The sequence below is a fragment of the Peromyscus eremicus genome, chromosome 1 (genome assembly GCF_949786415.1).
Source record: "Peromyscus eremicus chromosome 1, PerEre_H2_v1, whole genome shotgun sequence".
NCBI classification, from domain to species: Eukaryota; Metazoa; Chordata; class Mammalia; order Rodentia; family Cricetidae; genus Peromyscus; species Peromyscus eremicus.
The window spans coordinates 23,121,351-23,142,207 of record NC_081416.1 but is presented as its reverse complement, the minus strand read 5'-3'; the positions used below and the strand labels follow the sequence as shown (position 1 = coordinate 23,142,207).

At 41.7% G+C, this 20,857-nt stretch overlaps 1 protein-coding gene across 1 annotated transcript in view; it reads right to left on the bottom strand.

Annotated features, from left to right (window-relative positions):
* Positions 1-20,857, bottom strand: part of LOC131896325 (cytochrome P450 2C25-like) — a 65,078-nt gene extending 44,221 nt beyond the window's left edge. The window contains exon 1 of the mRNA XM_059246926.1: positions 20,798-20,857. Coding sequence (XP_059102909.1) covers positions 20,798-20,842 — 45 coding nt within the window. The 5' untranslated portion in view covers positions 20,843-20,857. The remainder of the gene's footprint in view (positions 1-20,797) is intronic.

Sequence of the window (20,857 nt, the reverse complement as noted above, 5' to 3'; positions counted from 1 at the left end):
TAATGTTTGTTTTGAATCCAACCACTTAGCTCATCAAGAGCAATTAGTATTTTCTTAGAGTAGACAATAGTGGGTCTTTAGAAAATGTTTAAGGAATTTTAACATTGTGCTAAGCTTTGAATGCCTTGCAGATTTGTAAATTATTTAGAAGAACAGCAAAAACAGCAGTTGTAGAGTTTACTTGAAGAAATCATGCCTGTGTTGAAGTAGAACCCTTAGGAGACATAAGGTTGTAAGATAATTTCACAGTGTCATACATTACTTTATGTTACCTTCCCAAGAATGTTTGACTGACGAAGACTATGAAATCCCCCCCAAACAAGGTTATTGCCACTGGTGTTGGCTGTATGCTAGATGGTAAGACCCTATTTCTGAAAGCACTTTACATTTTGGGTACAGGATGTGGACAAATCTGATCGGAAGTGAGGTGGAAGTTTCTTCCTTTCTGGGCAGTATTTATACTATTTGAAGGTACCACACAGGCTTTTGGTGGAAAACTGTCATCAACAATCATATTCAGTTATGGACCCCATATGTTTCTCCCCACCATACCAATTGTTTTACTATATCATACCAATTGATATAATAATGAAGTGACTATTGTGGGTGCAACTAACTGCTTTCTGATAGGGTGTAAGGACTATTACAAAGGAAATAATTTACATTTGGCTGTGTAAGCCAGGTTCTTCACCTGCTGCTTGGAAGATAAGTGGTAGGTCATGTCCAAAGGCCAGCATTTCACAACCTCTGGCTCAACACCTTAACTGGATTTTTTTGTTTGTTTGCGTGTTTGTGCTGAGACTTGTGCACCTGGTGTTAGCTGGATGGATGCAAATGTGGGCCTGGAGTTGTGTTCTTGGGGAACTTTTACCTGTCAGTGCTATGAGCTTAGGGGAGAGCATTAGTGTGGGCCAGGGTCTGTGGTTCTGAGGACCCATCTCCTGTCAGTACTGGGAGATATGAAGACTGCAGAATGGTAGGTCAGGGACTCAGGGTATGGGAACCCGTCACCTAGGGATAATTCAGGCATGAAGAGCAGTGGAATTTCATTGTCTGTTTAATAATAGGCAACAGTACTATGAAGAGTTAATATACCTCATTGTGGTTTTGATTAGTTCTTTTATTTGTTTAACATTATTATCTCACAGCACATGGTACCTTGTATTATATTAGACACAGGACTGACCTCTGCAATGAACTGTTTCTACATCACCACTCGAGTGTGTTCTAAAGCTGATTTGTATAATTGCACAGTTGGTGGTGTATATTTCAACATGAAATGGGATATATAAAGAGGTAGAGGAACCTGAAAAAGAAAAAAAGATTATTGTTACTGTTGGAGATGAGAGAGCAAGGTTGGAGTACTAGGATCTAGCTGAAGTTTTCCTGTTCCTGCCCGGCTCCTGCAGCCCTGCAGCTGCTTGTACCTAAGTAAACACACAGAGGCTTATATTAATTAAAACTGCTTGGCTATTAGCTCAGGCTAACTAACTATTGACTAGCTCTAAAACTTAAATTAACCCATAATTCTTATTTATGTTTACCACTTGGCTTAGTACCTTTTCTCAGTTCTGCCTTCATGTCTTGCTTCCTCAGTTTCTGGCTGCTGACTCCTGACTCAGCCTTACTGTTCCCAGAATTCTCCTCCCTGCATACACTGCTTATGCTATAATTCCTGCCTGGCTACTTGGCAATCAGCGTTTTATTAACCAACCAAATTAGAGCAACACACATTCAAAGCATACAGAATGACATCTCTAGCACTAGGATGCACTACTAACACTGAAGATTTGAAGACATCACATACTTGTGCTATAGAACAAGGAGAAATTAGCCTAATAATGACCTAGTAACTTTATCTCTGTTGCTGAAGATGCTATGTAAGCTGCCAGAGGAGAAAAATAATCAATCTTATTCAACTGTGTATGCTGTGAGCTGTAATAATGACTGCTTGGCAAGATGTGTCTACTGGTAAACAGTGGCACAAATGTTATGTGAATGTGTATTGTGTTTGGATTTAAGGGACCCTTCAGAAGATGGAATCATTACCCAGCACACCTGTTAGTGACAAGAACCTGTGACATGTTCATAGGTCCTCTGGGAGAATCCACTACTATTACTCTGTTAATGGGACATAGTATTAAGCCAATTCCTATCAAATTCTCATTATACCATAATTAAGTGAATCTCTCAATCTTCATCACAGAAACTTCTTTTTGCACTAGATTTCTTCCATACAGAGAATTATAACTGGTAAAAATACAGAGAATAAGTGACTGTTGGGTGCTCATCCCTAAGTGGTCACCAATATCACACACACACAAATGCCTGCCAAGGCTCAGATATCGATTGGCAAAAGTACGCAGAAATAGTGTAAGAGCCAGGGGTAGTAGATAACTACAATGAAACAATATTTTTCTGACATCATAAGGCACATATGAACTCAGAGCAGTAGTAATAACATACATAAGACCTGACCAAGTTCAAGCCAGACAAAATCTCAACTTGGAGGTGGACAATGGACATGAAGCTCCACCCCTAGCTGAGAAGCTATTTGTAATTACTAGCTTCTTGCAGAGGGATAGTTTTCTTTAAGGGTGTGGCCCCTCATAGGTGTGACACACTACAGTTGATTGTCACATACCCAAGCCTAGTTAGACAGCACTAATAGGACCCTATGGATTAGAAATCCCAACAAAATGAATGAAGACACAAAGTTGGATCTGTTTGGAATAAAGAGCAGAGATAGGAGAAGATGGGAAAAGAGTATGAGTATCATCCATTTATGTATGAAAATTTAAAATATCTTTTTAAAAAGAGGGTAGTCTGTTCTCTAGGTTGGAATAGTCATCAATTTGTGGTCAGACACTTTACAATTTTGCCTAGTAATAGACAACATAAATATGATTTGACTAATAGTAACTGTAACAGGCCCCAGAACTTAGCACAACTGACTTTATGATGGAAGTACCATTCAGGCCACAAAACTCAGTACATAGAAAGCACCACCTGCCAAAACAAAAACAAAGACCTAGTCCATAGAGCTCAACTTCTAAGAAAGTGTCTAAATGGACTAACTTTGCTGTTTGGCTTTTGTAGTTTCAGCTTCTTGCTAACTGTTTTTGTTAACTGAAGTGTGTCAACCCAGTATAGGTATTCTGTGCTTAAATTAGTCACCCTGAGAAATGCTTGTGGCTACCCTTGGATCCCAAATACCCAGTGTAGTCACTGGCTGGCTAATAAAGACTTTCTATTGGCTCAAACTAATGTCTGAGCTGTCTTCTCAGTTGGATTCTCTACAACAGTAATCTTTTATGTTACAACTTGGCATCCACTTCCCACTTTTTCCTCTAAAGACAGTTACTGTGTATTGTGCTTCCTGTGGTTGGGGGAGTGAGTGAGTTGGCAGCTCATTTAAAACCAGTGCTGATGTTGTAACCCATCCTGAACCCTTAGGTCAGACCAGCTGAGAGACCAGCTCAGCATCAAGGAAGGACCAAGGCCATGCTGCTTGTGTACTGGTTACCTCTGAGGTTGATGTGTAGCTCAAGATTTGAGCAGTCAGCCACAGTGTTTCTCATGGGAAATACAACAGGTTGGGGTATAGGTCTCTGTTCCACAGGCTCTGTCCCCAGCTAGAACTCTGGGCATAGAAGCCATTACGACTTTACCCAGTTAATATTTACGAACTTTCAATATAGTTCCAACATAACCCCTGTTCCTTCTAGTCTAGCCTATGTGCAGTAAATGTTTATTGCTTTGTTTATTGTTTTGGGGATTTTATGCCAGCATGAGTCAGACAATAAATTCTGCTTACTTTGCTCAAGATGACAGGGCAAGAAGACTTTGTGTAACTGAAGGTGTAAAGATCATTAAAATCAGACTTTTCTGACCTCCATTTAAAGAAGAGATGATTTAATTATTAACTAGATTCTAAAGATCATTAAAATCAGACTTTTTTGACCTCCACATAAACCAAAGATGATCTAATTATTAACTAGATTCTAAAGATCATTAAAATCAGACTTTTCTGACCTCCACATAAACCAAAGATGATCTAATTATTAACTAGATTCTAAAGATCATTAAAATAAAACTTTTCTGACCTCCATGTTGAAAATTACTTTTAAAAAATATTTTATTAATTTAATTATTTTAGTAATTATTTACTAAAGTCTTGCTTTGATTGTCACTGAGTAAATTCAATATTGAATCACAGTACACAGTCAAAGCTTATGGGTTCATTAGAACTTAATGTCTTTATAGAGGGAAAAGGTTGGGATGAGGCCTCAAATCCTGGCTCTACTGTCAGTAGTCTTTGTCTTGCCAAAGCACTGAATCTTCAAGGCTCAGCTTTATATCCCTAGAGGGAATAATTTCGGCTTAGACAAAGAAATGTAGAAAGAATCAGAAGAGATAAGGGTGTGAGCATTTCATGAAAATTCACAGAATCTGTGTAATATGATTTATGAAATATTATATAAATAAGCCTTAAAAGATAATTTTTGATGTCAGTATAGTGTAGGAATATCTGCTTAGTCAGTTTAGAGCAAATATGAAGACATCTCTGCAAATTAACCCTTTTGTTTGTGATTTGCCATTATAATTATAATAATACATATCATTTCACTAATATTTGAATCTTTATGATAACTTTGTCCTTGAGTTCCATTCTGCGCTCTCTGGTCATTTTATACTATGATTTCAAACATCTCTAAGTATCCATAATTTATTAAAGTCACACAATTTGCTCTATATTTACCTTCCTTATTCTATAGTAAATGTTTTTTTCTCTTTTTATACTTAACAATTTGAGAATTGTGATGAAAAGTTTATGTCAACTGAACACAAGCTGGTCATCTGAAGGGAGGGAACCTCAGTTGAGAAAATATCTCTGAAAGGTCTGGGTGTAGGCATATTCCAAATTAGTGATCGATGGAGGATGATCCATCCCATTGTAGGCGATGCCGTCCCTGGGCTGGTGGTCCCGGGTTTTATGAGAAAGCAGCCCGAGCAAGCCATGATGACCAAGCCTCCATAGCCTCTGCATCAGCTCCTGTTTCCAGAATCTGATCCTGCTGTACTTGAGTTCCTGTTCTGATTTCTTTAAATGATGAACAGTGATGTAGAAGTATAAGACAAATAAACCCTTTCCTCTCCCATTTGCTTTTGGTCATGGTGTTTTATCACAGTAATAGTAACCCTAATTAAGACAAGAATAAAAACTACAGGACAACTTCTCCAGGGGAGACTATAAAGTCAAGAACCCACAGTTCCTACTTTCTGTGTAATTATTTAAGGCTGTTTTCTGTGCTCGGTTTACCAAACTAGATTCACTTCTAGAGTGAAATGAGGAAGACAATACCAACATAATTTTTAAAAAAGTTGTATGGCTGATACCTTGTTGTTTTCATGGGACTCCTAATTATAAGGTTGGTTGTGTCTCTGACTCTTGCCTTGGGACTTTTGGAACTTTTCTCCCTGTTGGGTTGCCTTGTCCAGCCTTGTCTTATTGTAAATTTTTGTCATGTTTGGCTAGCATCTGTTGGAGACCTGCTTTTTCTGAAGAGAAAACAGATAGGGAGTGAATCTAGGGGAGAGGAAAGATGAGGGAGCTGAGAGGAGAGGAGGGAGGGGAAATTGTGTCCAGGATGTATGGTATGAGACAAGAATCTATTTCCAATAATAAAAAAGTAATTTTAATAAAGATAACAACTATGGCCATCAGAAAATCTCATTGAGCTCTATTTTTTATAAATCTATGAACTAAGTGACAGTTCTCTATTTTGTCACCATTGAACAAATAATAATCTTGGTTTCCCATGACTGTGTTGTACAGTGTGTAGGGAAAAGGGGCTGGCTAAGTAAACCCACCCTGACCATGGAGCCCAGAATTATGGAAGGATGACTCAGATAAGGCCAGTGAGAGAAACACAGTTTAGCTCAGATCAGAGCCATCTCTGGCCTGTCCAACTGACTGGTGAAACCAACCAATCACAAAGCATCACATCAGAATCCTGCCCCTAAGGCCCGGGACCAGGGAAGAAAAACAGCCTGTGTTTAGGACCTGAGCCAGAATAATAAACACTTTATCTCCAAACCCAGAACTAAGGAAATATGCCCTGACTCTGAAACTAGTACCAAAATAACACTCTGTGCTGTGGGATGTTCTGTATGTCACATGTGTTGCTGATTAGTCAATAAATAAAACACTGATTGGCTATTGGCTAGGCAGGAAGTGTAGGCGGGACAAGGAGGAGAATAAAGCTAGGAAGTGGAAGGCTGAGTCAGAGAGACACTGACAGCCGCCATGATGAGGAACAGCATGTGAAGATGCCGGTAAGCCACGAGCCATGTGGCAAGGTATAGATTAATAGAAATGGATTAATTTAAGCTGTAAGAACAGTTAGCAAGAAGCCTGCCATGGCCATACAGTTTGTAACCAATATAAGTCTCTGTGTTTACTTGGTTGGGTCTGAGCGCGGCTGTGGGACTGGCAGGTGAAAGAGATTTGTCCTGACTGTGGGCCAGGCAGGAAAACTCAAGCTACACTCTTGGCCCCTAGAATCAGAGTCAGTGAAAGAAATGTGCCCTGGCCTTAGAGATAGTGTTAAAAAGCCAAGAAAGGCCAGTGAAAGAAACACAGTTTGGACTTGAAATCAGGGCCATCTCTGACCCTTGCCCACCAAACTGGCCAATCCCTGGGCAGAAAAAAACTAACCAATCATAGTTGACTCCACCCCCTGGACATCCTATATAAACTGCTTTGCCTGGTCAGTTGTGGCCTGTTCTCTCCACCCTGGTAGAGGCAGCTACTCTCCTGGACTCCTCCTTCCCTAATAAATCTCTTTCTCAAAAGAGGTTTGGGTGAAGACTTTCATTCACTGGTGCACAGAAGAACCTTGCTTGGACATCCCATAATGGTTTGAACAAGGGGGGGCTGAACAGAAGAACCTTGCTAAGACATCCCATAGAGGAATGAGCAAGGGGGAGCTGAACAGAAGAACCTTGCTAAGACATCCCATAGTGGATTGAGCAAGGGGGAGCTGAACAGAAGAACCTTGCTAAGACATCCCATAGTGGATTGAGCAAAGGGGAGGTGAACAGAAGAACCTTGCTAAGACATCCCATAATGGATTAAGCAAGGGGGAGCTGAACAGAAGGATCTTGCTTAAGACATCCCATAGTGGATTGAGCAAAGGGGAGGTGAACAGAAGAACATTGCTAAGACATCCCATAGTGGATTGAGCAAAGGGGAGCTGAACAGAAGAACCTTGCTAAGACATCCCATAGTGGATTGAGCAAGGGGGAGCTGAACAGAAGGACCTTGCTAAGACATCCCATAGTGGACTGAGCAAGAGAGAGCTGGTAACACTGAGCCAGAGATTGCAGCTCTCCAGGAGAGGAGCAGGATTGCTGTATCCTGCAGAGAGACCGTTCCCCATCATACCAGGTATAGCCCGACTTTCCTGAAGAGTCAAGATACCCTTCTCTGCTGAAGCAGTACCAGGCCTGACTCTCCCGAGAGTCAGAAAATTTTCCCTTCCAGAGTTGGGTTGTTTCTTTGCAGTCCCAGCTATCAGAGCTGTGATAAACAGCTCTAGGTGTCCAGGACACCTTCAGGGCAGAGCTGTTGTTCTGAGCAGCTCAAGGTGTCCAGGATAACTCGTCCTCCAGGGTTGAACTGTCTCTTTGCAGTTGTAGCCATCATAGCTGTGCTAAACAGCTCTAGGTGTCCAGGACACCTTCAGGGCAGAGCTGTTGTTCTGAGCAGCTCCAGGTGTCCAGCATACCTCGCCCTCCAGGGTTGAACTGTCTCCTTGCAGTTTCAGGCATCACAGCTGTGCCACACAGCCCAAGGTGTTGCCTGACTCCCCAAGTAGTCAGGACACCAAACCCACAGAGTTGCAAAATTCACCTTTTGCAACCAGTTTACTAACATTTTTGGTGCAGCTTACTAACATTTTGGTGCCGAAACCTGGGATAGACTCCCTTGGTACCTGTGCTCTCCCCTATGGTCTGAGCCACACTAGGACTCTATCCCTCATCTCCAGTTCATCTGCAACAGACCAAACTTTCGGGTCTCCCATTGCTCAGCATTCCCTCCAACAATGGCAATTAGCTGAATTCCCCTTTTGGTCAGTGTAATTATTTCCCTGGGTCTGAGGAAGTGACCGTTGAGTGTCCAGCACCCCTCTAGTACTCTTGGAAGCAGAGGTACCCCCAGCCATGGTCTTTAAAGCTACAGCTGGCCCTCTTCACCTGGTCCTCCCCCCCATCCTCAGAGCTACAATCAGGCAGTCTTAAGCATCCCTTCCTGTGGTCTCCCATCTTTCCACAAGAGGTGCCATGAAAGTCTCCCTTTTAGCCCTTTCCTCTGGATGAGTCCTTCCCCCTAGAGCTCGCTTTTCTCTTGCCCTCTCGCTTCTACTGAAGCCCAGTTACCAGGCACCTGAGTCTCTCCATTAGCTTAGCCGGGCTAAGCTGGACCCCTGTTGAGTTGGGTGAAGAACCTCTGAATGGCTTGGTCCCTGGCCAGTCCTCCCTGAGTCAGGGAATGCCTGTAACTACAGGCGGCAGTGACTGATTCCCTCCCCTCTCATCCATGGGAACTCTGCACTCCATACCCTCCCATACCCACTTGGGATGCCTCCTAGAAAATCTCAAGCCTTTACACCTAGAACCTGATTTGAAAGGCTCTAAACTTGTTCGCTTGTGCAATAAAGTTTGGCCTCATTATCCTTTAGATAATCATTCTAAATGGCCATATAACAGCACACTAGATCCCAATATTATACAGGACCTTTACAACTATTGTGAGTGACTGGGGAGATGGAAAGAGACCCTATATGTAAAAGCCTTCTCTTACCTTTCCTCCAAGCCTTCTCTCTGTGCCTCCTGTTCCCCCATCCAGCTATTACTAGCTATGAAGTCAGAACAGGATGAAACAATTTCTTTTGATCCAGCTAATGAGCCTCCATCATATAAACTGAAGCCAAAGTCCACAGCTTTTTTTCTTCCAGTCCCTTCAGTTTTCATTTCTTCCTCCTCAGAAACAGGTCATCCACCAGGTCAACTCTCCCTGGCACCCATTTTCAATTCATCAGCAGCCCCTAGTCCTCCTGCTACTCATTCCCGCTCTACCTCCTATAGCTCCCCGATCTAAACCAGCCCCAGTTCTCCCTTTGCGAGAGGTTGCTGGGGTGGATGGTTTAGTCAGAGTAAATGTCCCCCTCTCCTGATCTGAGCTCTTCCAAATAGAAAAAAGGTTAGGGTCCTATACTGCCAATTCTTCCACTTTTATTAAAGAATCCCAGTACATCACCCAATCCTATGACCTTACCTTTCACGATGTCTATATGATCCTTACCAACAATCTCCTCCCAGAAGAATGTAGGTGAGTATGGGATCAGGCTAGGGTCCATGCTGATGAACTCCATCAAACAGATAACCCCTCCTAGTGGGAGCTAGGCAGTCCCAGACGAGGAGCCTGAATAGGATTACAATAACCCAGGAGACATCCTACCTAGGAATAGGTTTTTAATCTGCCTCCTAGCTGGTCTCCACAAGGCTGCCCTTAAGGCAGTAAATTATGAAAAAGTCCAAGAGGTCATACGGGAGAAAAATGAAAATGCATCTCAATTCCTAAACTGCCTTACAAAGGCCCTCTTATAATAGACCAACTTGGATCCTGAGACCCCTGATAGAAAACAACTTCCTATGACTTATTTCTTCTCTCAGAGTTTCCCAGATATTAAGGCAAAACTTCAATGTCTAGAGAAAGGACCTCTGACTCCACAAGCAGAATCCTTAGCAGTAGCCTTTAAGGTCTATCATAGAAGGGATGAAAAGACCCATAAACAAAAATACCTGATGATGGCTAAAGCCTCTCAGTGGGCAAAAGCAGAAACCCAAGCCCCCTAGCCTCCAAAGCCCCACCAATCTGTACGTTTTTGTTACAGATGTGGCCAGGAAGGCCACTGGGCATGGGTCTGTCCAAACCCTCATAAACCATCAGGACCATGTCCAAGGTGCCATCAAGAAAGACATTGGAGTGTAGACTTCCTCCATACTAGGGACACATGTATATCAAGCCCAGACCGCCCACCAGCCAGCCTCTTGGGTCTGGCAATGGATGACTGATGGGGCCTGGTGTCCCTTGGCCAGACCACTGCCATTTCTGATAGGGAGCCTTGGGTAGTCATCACAGTATCAGGGAGATCCATCTCCTTCCTCCTGGATACCAGAGCCACCTTCTCAGTCCTGACAAAATTTTGGGGGCCCAACTTACCCTCTTGTTCCTCTTTTGTTGGAGTATGGGGGCAACCTTACCAAGTTCAGCAAACCCCACCACTTAGCTGTATTTTTAGGGGTATTCCCCTCACCCATTCTTTCCTAGTGATACCAACCTGTCCTGTCCCCTTGCTAGGAACGGACTTTCTCACCAAAATGGGAGCCTCTATTTCCTTTGCTCCCATGATCAGACTAAGCCCAGGGGCATCAGGATTCCTCTCCCCCTTCTCCTTCAAACCACATCTGATGCCCCTTTTCCTCCACCATCCTCACAGGTAGATCCCAAGGTGTGGGACACCCACAACCCTTCTGTAGCCAGACATCAATCCCCTGTCATCATCCAACTGCAAAGTCCAACCAAATATATAACGAGGGCCTAATACTCACTTTCTCTCCAAAGTCATAGGGGACTTAAGCCCCTTATTTCTGACCTGCTAAGAAAAATCTTTTGTGTCTCATCTCGTCTCCTTTTAACACTCCTATACTGGCAGTAAAAATATCCAATGGAGCCTACTGCTTGGTTCAGGACCTCCGACTTATTAACTCAGCAGTAGTTCCCCTTTACCCTGTAGTACCCAATCCCTATATTCTCCTCTCCACTATCCCCTCAGAAACCTCCCATTTCTTAGCTCTAGACCTGAAGGATGCCTTTTTTTCTATTCCCCTGGACCCCCAGTCACAAAATATCTTTGCCTTCACATGGACTGACCCAGATACCTACATCTTTACCCAAATCACTTAAACTGTCCTGCCCTAAGGATTCTGTGACAGCCCACATTTATTTGGCCAGGCTTTAGCTTCTGACTTACTCTCCTTGTCTCTTCCTAAATCAAAAATCATACAATATGTAGATGGTCTTCTCCTTTGTAGTCCATCCCTGCAGATCAGCCAGGCAGACACCTCTACCTTATTAAACTTTTTGTCCAGTCGAGGATACAGGGTTTCACCCTCTAAAGTTCAGCTGTCCACTCCTCAGGTTACATATCTAGGGTTATCCATTACTCCAACTCATGAGGCCATAACCCTAGATAGAAAGCACTTAATCCATGCACACACAGGTCCTACAACAAAGGATGAAATTCTATCTTTTCTAGGAATGGCAGGCTTCCTACGCTCTTGGATTCCTTCCTTCTCTCTTCTTGCTCATCCCTTATATAAAGCAGCCCTTGACCACTCATATGAACCTCTTCTAGCCCCTGTTACCAAGCCATTTCATAAGCTTCAACAAGCCCTTCTCCAGGCTCCAGCCCTTCACTTTTCAGACTTAACCCACCCCTTCTGCCTCTATGTTATGGGGAAGGAAGGATATGCCCTTGGGGTCCTGGGTCATCACCTGGGAACTTCCTTTGCACCTGCTGCATACCTGTCCAAAAAAAAAAAAACCTTATATTTGAGTCAAAGAGGTTAACATTTGGGCCACCCATTACTGTCCTTTCTCCTCATCACCTGTCACACCTTTTATCATACAAGGGCCTTCAAACATTACCTCCCTTCTGAGTTCTCTCTCTTCAGGTAGCATTGGTAGAGAACACAACACTGACTTTTCAAACAATGTCTGCCTCTTAACATTCCAAATCTTCTTCCCCAACCAGTCCTGGAATCCTCCCCATCACACTCATGCATTGAAACTCTAGAAGAGTTACTACCTTATCCAATACATATATAGGAAGGAGCTTTACCTCAAGACACCTATACATATATACAGATGGCAGTTCCTTCCTATATGAAGGAGTACGTAAAGCAGGATATGCAATCATTTCAGACACTATAGTTATTGAAGCACAGCCTCTTCCAGCTCACACCACAAATCAGCAGGCTGAATTAATAGCTCTAACGCATGCTTGTCAATTAGCAAAAGGACAATCCCTAAATTTATATACAGATTCCAAATATGCTTTCCATATTCTCTTATCACATGCAGCTATTTGGAAAGATCAGGGGCTATTAATGACAAAAGGAGTATCCATAACCAATTCAGAACAAATCATGGCCATATTAGAGGCTTCTCATTTTCCCACTGTCATAGGAATTATCCACTGTCGATCACACCAAACAAACAATCCCATTACTTCCAAGGGAAATAACCACGCTGATGAGGCAGCTAGAGCAGCAGCTCTTGGAAGCTTGGATTCCTCTCACCCACCATGATATACTCTCATCTTACAACACACCTCTTCATTAACATCCCCAGATACTCAACAAAATTTGTCCTATATCCACCAGATCTTTCACCCCAATACCCAGGCTCTGTCTTACTTTATTAAAACTTATCTATAGCCTACTTCTGAGGATCTATCCTTTCTAAAGAATATCACAGCTTCATGTAAAATTTTTCAAATTTCTAATCCTACCTCTGGGCATTGGATCATACCATTTCCTCACTCACCAAGCCAAAGGATCCCTCCCTGGATCAGACTGGCAGCTCGATTTTACTCATATGCCCACAATTAGATGGTTCAGATACCTTTTAGTTCTAGTAGACATATTCTCAAGATGGATAGAAGCTTTTCCTACCACTAATAAAAGGTCGCAGACAGTTTCAGATCTCCCTTTCAAGGAAATTATTCCTCACTTTGGAGTTCCTACCTCCCTTCAATCAGATAATGGCCCTGAATTCACTTCTCAAGTCTCTCAAACTCTAGCTAAAGTCCTTAATATCCCATGGCATTTCCATATCCCTTACCATCCCCAGTCTTCAGGCAAAGTTGAATGAGCTAATTGTTCCCTCAAAAACATTTTTACCAAACTCTCCCAAGAGCTTCATACTGATTGGATAAAGCTCTTACCATTGGCTCTCTTGCTATTAAAGGTCCTTCCAAAAAAAAAAACCATCCTCATCTCCCCTTTTGAGCTAATGTATGGATGGCTATTTATGCCACCTGGTCTCATGTTTCAACCATCACCTTTCCCTGTTCATTTCTTTACTCTTTTTTTTACTATCTCTGCACCTTTCTTTGGAATTTCACCCAGCATCATTTGCCTCAGCCTCTCCCTCTTCCTTCTCCAATTAACATTGGGGACCTAGTTCTCCTCTCTCCTCTGGGACACAATTCCCCTGCTCTTGCTCCAAAATGGACAGGCCCCTTCAGGGTAATCTTTACTACCCCAACTGCTGCTAAGATTAAGGGTATCCCTCATTGGATTCACCTTTCCAATCTCAAGCCATTTATACCATCAACTCAAGATGATCTTTTGATCCTAACAGGACCTAGCCCTCTTAAGTTTCAGAGGAAACCAAATTCGAACAGCCTGTCTCTGATCTTAGAAGAATGAAGCCACATTCATCTGTCAAGATTCAAGCCCAACTCTATCAGGTCATGCCCCACCTCTTCTTATTCTATTTCTTTCTACCCACCTCTATCACTAGTAAACTCTACATTTGGAGATTTGAGGCTCAGGAAACATACGCCCAGAAGTTTAATCAGATCACTCATGTGGTAAGGTTTGGGGACTTCTCACCTGCAGTTTGTCAAAAAGAGGTACTTGTCCCTATAACACCAAAATTGATTGGTAGAAGTCCTGTCCCTTGTGCTTATTTCCTCTATGATCAAACTAAAGAATACTGTAAACACTGGTCAGGAAACTATGGAAGTTGCCATTATTGGTCTTGTAAAAGACATTATGCACATTGAAGAAAACCCTCCTCTTTTTATGAAGAATGGGGAATCTTTACATCTGGATTAAGGACACATGGCACCCCAGAAGGGACATGGGAGTCTTATATAATTCTCTTTGGCAAATAGTTCTATAGGACTGGTGGATTCTGTAGAGGAAATATTGCCTTTATCTTTCATATTGTTTGTATTTTTGCAGTATGATCTGAGCATGTTGACTTCTTTTGTTAGTTCTATGTCTGATATTGACAGAACAGGTTTGGATTGAATACAGGAAATGTGGGGTAGGGTGGGCCTAAAGGTTGGAAATAACTTAGATGGAATAAAGTCAGATAGAAACATAAAGATCAGATGATATAAGCCTGGCAATGGTGGCACTTGTCTTTGATCACAGCATTTGGGAGGTAGAGCCAGGCAGATCTCTATGAGTTCGAGGCCAGGCTGGGCTAAAGAGTGAGTTCCAAGAAGGGCACCAAATCTACACATAGAAACCCTGTCTCAAAAAACAAAAACAAGCAAACAAAAAAAGATCAGCTGATATGAAGAAAATGTGTCCTTGTCCAAGTTCGGTGTTAAGGTGTAGATCTGAGGTTGTAGAGTGTGTATGCAGAAGATGATCAGGCTGAATTAACCTGTTCAACACTGGAGCAAGACATACAGGATATGGTTGAACATGGAGGCTGGAAAGGCTCAAGGGGCCTGTAGGTTGAGGGCAGGTGAAGAGTGTGTTTTGGCCAGTCCTGAAAGTTTGGATTCACACATAAGGAGTGTCTATACTAAATCAGGATAAGTGGGTTCAGAAGTGTGCAGACATGCCCAGCTTTCATGTGGATGCTGGGAATCTGAACTCAGGTATCATTCTTGTGCCATAAGTGCTTTCAGCTGTTGAACTGTCTATATAGTTCAGTAATAAACATCAAAGAATTCATAAAAGTTAAGAATATAATGATATATGAAAATGGGTAAATTAACCAAAGACACATTATAATTATGACAAAATTTATGATTTTTATATGCATATGTACATAAATGTACATGTGATTTAAAAGGAATAGAAAGGGTAAACAATGTGAAAGCCAGTCAAGAAGTACCACATATGCATAATAAAACACAGATATAAAGATCAGAGACAAAATGGGGAATAATAGTTGAGGCCCACAAAATGTTCAGACTTGATTGTTTTATGTATTTTTTTAATTTTTAAAATTTATTTTGTAATTTAATTTAACTTTATATATCAGTCACAGATTCCCCCATCCTCCGTCCTCCTCCAGCTCCCTCCCTAAACTCCCCCAACTCACCCCCCCACCCAACACCCCCCCACCCCGCGTTCCCATCTCCTCAAGGGCAAGGACTCCCCTGGGGATTCAGCTCAGCCTGGTAGATTCAATCGAGGCAGGTCCAGTCCCCTCCTCCCTTCACCCAGGCCAGGCAAAGTGTCCCTGCATAGACCCCAGGTTCCAAACAGCCAGCTCATGCACTGAGGACAGGTCCCGGTTTCATTGCCTGGGGGCCTCCCAAACTGTTCAAGTTAATCAATTGTCTCACTTATCCAGAGGGCCTGATCCAGTTGGGGGCTCCTTAGCTATTGGTTCATAGTTCATGTGTTTCCACTAGTTTGGCTATTTGTCCCTATGCTTTTTCTAATCATGGTCTCAACAATTCTTGTTCATACAATCCCTCCTCTTTCTCGCCAATTGGACTCCCAGAGCTCCACCTGTGGCATGGCCATGGATATCTGCATTCACTTCCATCAGTCATTGGATGAGAGTTTTAGCATGGCAGGGTGTTTGGCCATCTGATCACCAGAGTAGATCAGTTTGGGCTTTCTCTCGACCATTGCCAGTAGTCAATTGTGGAGATATCTTTGTAAATTTCTGGGGACCTCTCTAGCACTTTGTTTCTTCCTATTCCCATGGGGTCTTCATTTATCATGGTCTCTTTTTCCTTGTTATCCCTCTCTGTTCTTGATCTAGCTGGGAACTCCCTCGCCAGGACCTCTTGAAACTGAGAAGCTTTTGTAGAGCAAAGGTCACAGTCAACAAGACAAAACAAGAGCCTACAGGATGGGAAAAGATCTTCACCAACCCCACATCTGACAGAGGGCTGATATCCAGAATATATAAAGAACTCAAGAAACTAGACATCAAAATGCCCAACACTCCAATTAAGAAATGGGCTATAGAGCTAAACAGAGAATTCTCAACAGAGGAAGTTCAAATGGCTGAAAGACATTTAAGGAATTGCTCAACATTCCTAATTATCAGGGAAATGCAAATCAAAACAACTCTGAGATACCATCTTACACCTGTCAGAATGGCTAAGATCAAAAACACTGAAGACAGGTTATGCTGGAGAGGATGTGGAGCAAGGGGAACTCTCTTCCACTGTTGGTGGGAATGCAAGCTTGTACAGACACTTTGAAAATCAATATGGCACTTTCTTAGAAAATTGGGAATCAATCTCCCCCAAGACCCGGCTAAACCAATCTTGGGCATATACCCAAGGAATGCTCAATCATACCAAAAAGACACATGCTCAGCTATTTTCATAGCAGCATGATTTGTAATAGCCAGAACCTGGAAACAACCTAGATGCCCTTCAACTGAAGAATGGATAAAGAAAATGTGGTGTATATACACAATGGAGTACTACTCAGCAGAGAAAAACAATGACCTCAGGGGGTTTGCAGGCAAATGGATGGAACTAGAAAATATCATTCTGGGTGAGGTAACCCAGACTTAGAAGGACAAACATGGTATGTACTCACTCATAAGTGGATACCAGATATAAAGCAAAGAATAATCAGACAATAACCTACAACTCCAGAGAAGCTAACTAACAAGGAAGACCCAAAGAAGGACACATGGATCATCCTGGGAAGGGGAAATAGATTATATCTCCATGAGTAAAATGGGGATGAGGGGTTGGCAATGGAGTATAGGGGATAGGGGATGAGAACATAAAAGAATGGGATGATTGAACTGGAACAGGGATGGAGGGGGAAAGCAATGAAAGAGATAACATGATAGAGGGAGATATCATGGGAATAGAGATAAACCCAGGGCTAGGGAAATTACCAGGAATCCCCAAGGATGATACTAGCTTGGGCTACTAGAAATAGTGGAGAGTTTTCCTGAACTGAACTGGCTTACCACAGTGATCAGACTGGTGAATACCATAACTGTCATCACAGAGCTTTTCTCCAGTGACTGATGGAGGCAGATGCAGAGATCCACAGCCAAACATCAGGCAGAGCTCCAGGAGTCCAGTCAAAGAGAGAGAAGAGAGATTCTATGAGCAAGTGCATCAAGATCATGATGGGGAAACCTACAGAGATGACCAAACCAAACTAGAGGAAACTCATGGAAGTTGGATCAATGGCTGTGGAGCCTACATGGCACTGGACTAGGCCCTCTGCATGGTGATTGTGTAGCTTGATCTGCTTGGAGGCCCCCTGGTGGTAGGATCAGAATCCATCCCTGGAGCATGAGGGGGCATTTTGGAGTCCACTACCTATGATAGGACACCTCCTGCAGTCTTCAGGCATGGGGAAGGCTTGGACTTGCCTCTACTAGATGTGCCTCCCCATGAGAGGTCTTGCTTTCTTCTAGGTGGAAGTGGAGGGTGGTTTGGGAGGGAGAGCCAGAGGAGGTAGTAGGAGGGAAGAGGGGTGTGTAAAATAAATGAAAAAAATTTTTAATAAAAAATTAAAAATGCCTGAAGAATAGCAAAATAAATTATTTGTACTCTACAAATATATGCTCAGCAAACATCAAGATAAATAATAAAAACAATGTCAAGAAAATCACTTCTTTAATTGCTAAATTTCTTAAGAGAGAGAACTAATAGATAGATAGGTAATAGCATAGGTTGATAGACAGATGTAGGAAAGAGAAACAAAATACATAGATATATGTGAGATAATAGATAGATATATAAATGATAGATAGATGAGAGTTAATTTATCAAAGCAATTGTTTAACATGGTCTTGGAAATGAGAATTTCCTCTGTAATCTGATTGCAATAAGAATACTCAGGAAAACAGGTAGCAAGTTTGAATTCAAGTTTAGAGGCCTGAGAATAGTGGAGTAAAGTGTGTAGCATATCTTTACTAGAAAAATATATAATGTTATAGAATATTAGTATTTTTGCTCATTTTTAAAGTGCCACATTTTGTATACCACACCAATCTGTATATAGATTGAATACCATGTCTGAATGTATTCTTATGCACTAATGTATGTGCAAACCTACCTCTGCAGTAGGCTCCAAGGTAAGAAGTTAGCAATGCCAGACAAAGTAGCTCCTTTGAGACTAAGACAGGAAGAGATAATCAGTAATGTCACTTCTCAGTTGATTACTTGTAATGCAGTGGGAAGGGAATGTAGCATCTAGAAATTACAGAAATGTGACTCTTCCTGGGACCATTATTGTTTTGGGAAGAGAAAAGACACATATAGAACATATGGTTAGCAATAGAAAATCAAAATGCATGCTTAGGTCTAACCTGGGAACATCAAGTCAAAAGCATGTTTAAAACTTTATCTTTTATTGAAAAGAGCAGCAAAACAGGGCATGATAATAACACTGTTGCAGAGAATAGAAAATAGCAATATATTTGTGCAGTGACTCCAGAAATTACAAAATGGTTGAGAGGTGTTTCCTGGGTCTTGACAGAATGGGAATACATGAGAGGGGAGGAAGGACACCTTGTCCCTGATCACAAGGAGGTGGATGAAGGTCTAGAGGTGATTGCAGAAAACAACACAGCCTGGACCAGAAAGTCTGATCTTCTTTAGACAGGAATGAAGCAGATTTTGTAAGGGGGTGGCAGAGAGGTTAATCCATTGGCCACTGGGGTAATATTGATGTCCTTAGTGTGGAGCAGTGATTTCAGCTTAAAGTTCTGTAAAATGGTTTTCAGGAACAGAAACAGCTCCATGCATGCCAGGCCCTCTCCTGCACAAATCCGTTTTCCTAGGGGGAAGAAAGTCAAAGAAGATTACTATTCTTATTTGTAAAAGTAAAAATCATTGTACTTGTAACTGACACAGGAGAATATGAATGAAAGGTAAGTTATTGAGTTGGTGTGTAGATATATGGCTGCATGAAAGGACAACTAATTAGGCAAAAATTAGTTGTGGTTATTCACATCTGTAATCAGACTGCCTAGGAGACTGAGGAAGAGGGATTTTCTATTCATTATCATGAATAACAAAGCCAAGGACAGAAACTGCATATCCAAAGGCAGCATACATACTGCAGGTGTGAACTCAATATCCATTGTTCTCATCATGAAGGAGAAGGATCAGGATTCCCAATAATCTTTGCAGAATATTCTGCCACATCTCCAATGTCTCTATCATCTCATGATGATCTTGAAGTTCCTAGAATTCCAAAGTGAATAAAAATGCTCTTATCTAATGGTTCATGAACTTCTTTTTAGGATATGTGATTTTTTCTAATTCTCCATTTCCAATGCCTTTTGAGGCAGCTAGGAAGTCATTTATTAGAATGTTGCTCCATTTTTGCCTTAATATATAAGGTTTGAGAGATATATATGCCCTGATTTATCCCTTAAACCCAGAGATCTGGAGGTCTTTCTCTTTGCCCTAGTTCAACTGAAATATAAGTATTATTCATTCATGTGTTTACCAAATACACTTGAGGCTCTTTGGTAATTTTCTGTAATTTTGGAGACTTGTAATTGCATACTTGAGCATGGAGGTGAGTGACACAGCAAAAAAAGTCATGTTTTAAATTTAAAATGATATAAATTATGATGTCTCCATTTTCATGGTGAGTGAAGTGTAAATGAATTTTTGTTTCTTTGGTATTTTTGTAATGTAGCTAAAGGAAGATTAAACACACTCTACTCTTCAGCTTTCTCAATTTTGAACAATGGATGAACAGTCAAAGACTCAGTTTCATAGCCGGACAGGAAAGAAATCTCTTTATCATGACAGTGCATGGACACTGAGAGTCATACTCCTGATCATTACAAGTCTTCTGGCCATTAGGGTGCTACTTGTATTTGGAAGGTTTCCTGTGTCCTTCCTGGTCTCAAAGCTGCTCAAACCCAAATAAACACACAGAGGCTTATATTATTTTCTTTTTGTTTCTTTCTTTAAACTGTTAAACTTTATTATAAATTAAATTTTCTTTACAAAAAAATTGCACTTAATATTTGACCACTCTTAGGTTCTGATGCACTGGCATTTGCAATAGTTTCTTTAAATCTTCAAGTTAAACAGTCTCAGCAAGGAGTCCAGAACATAGGAAGGACAATAAACAACCCTGCTAGAACATTCAAGTGCAACTAGCAGACTTGTGGCAATGGCAGTTACACTTTCCTTAAGATGGACTGCTTATGTGTGCAACCCTGAAAGGAAGAATCTCAGAGTTTTAAAGAGGAGGAACTAAAAGGGGCTGCCTGCTCCTTTACTGTAAACACGGCCCTGGAAACTAAATCCTGTGTCCTTCCTGGTCCCAAAGCTGCTCAAACCCAAATAAACACACAGAGGCTTATATTATTTTCAAACTACGGTCACAGCAGACTTCTTGCTAGCTAGCTCTTATACCTTAAATTAACCCATAATTCTTATGTATGTTTAGCCATGTGGCTTGGTCCCTTTTCTCAGTTCTGCCTTGTCACCTTGCTTCCTCTGTGTGTAGCTGGAGACTTTTTGACTCAGCTTTCCTCTTCCCAGAATTCTCCTTGTCTAATTATACTTCCTGCCTGGCTACTGGCCAATCAGCATTTTTATTTATCAATCAATCAGAGCAACACACATTCACAGCATACAGAAAGACATTCCACAGCAGCCACTGTGTAAGTCTCCACAGATTCTCAAGTCACTGAGCCATGGAAATGAGTTTCTGTTACCTGTTGAGAAAGGCATGAAGTAGTCACTTTTCTTAAAGTTTCCATTCTTATCTAGAAAGT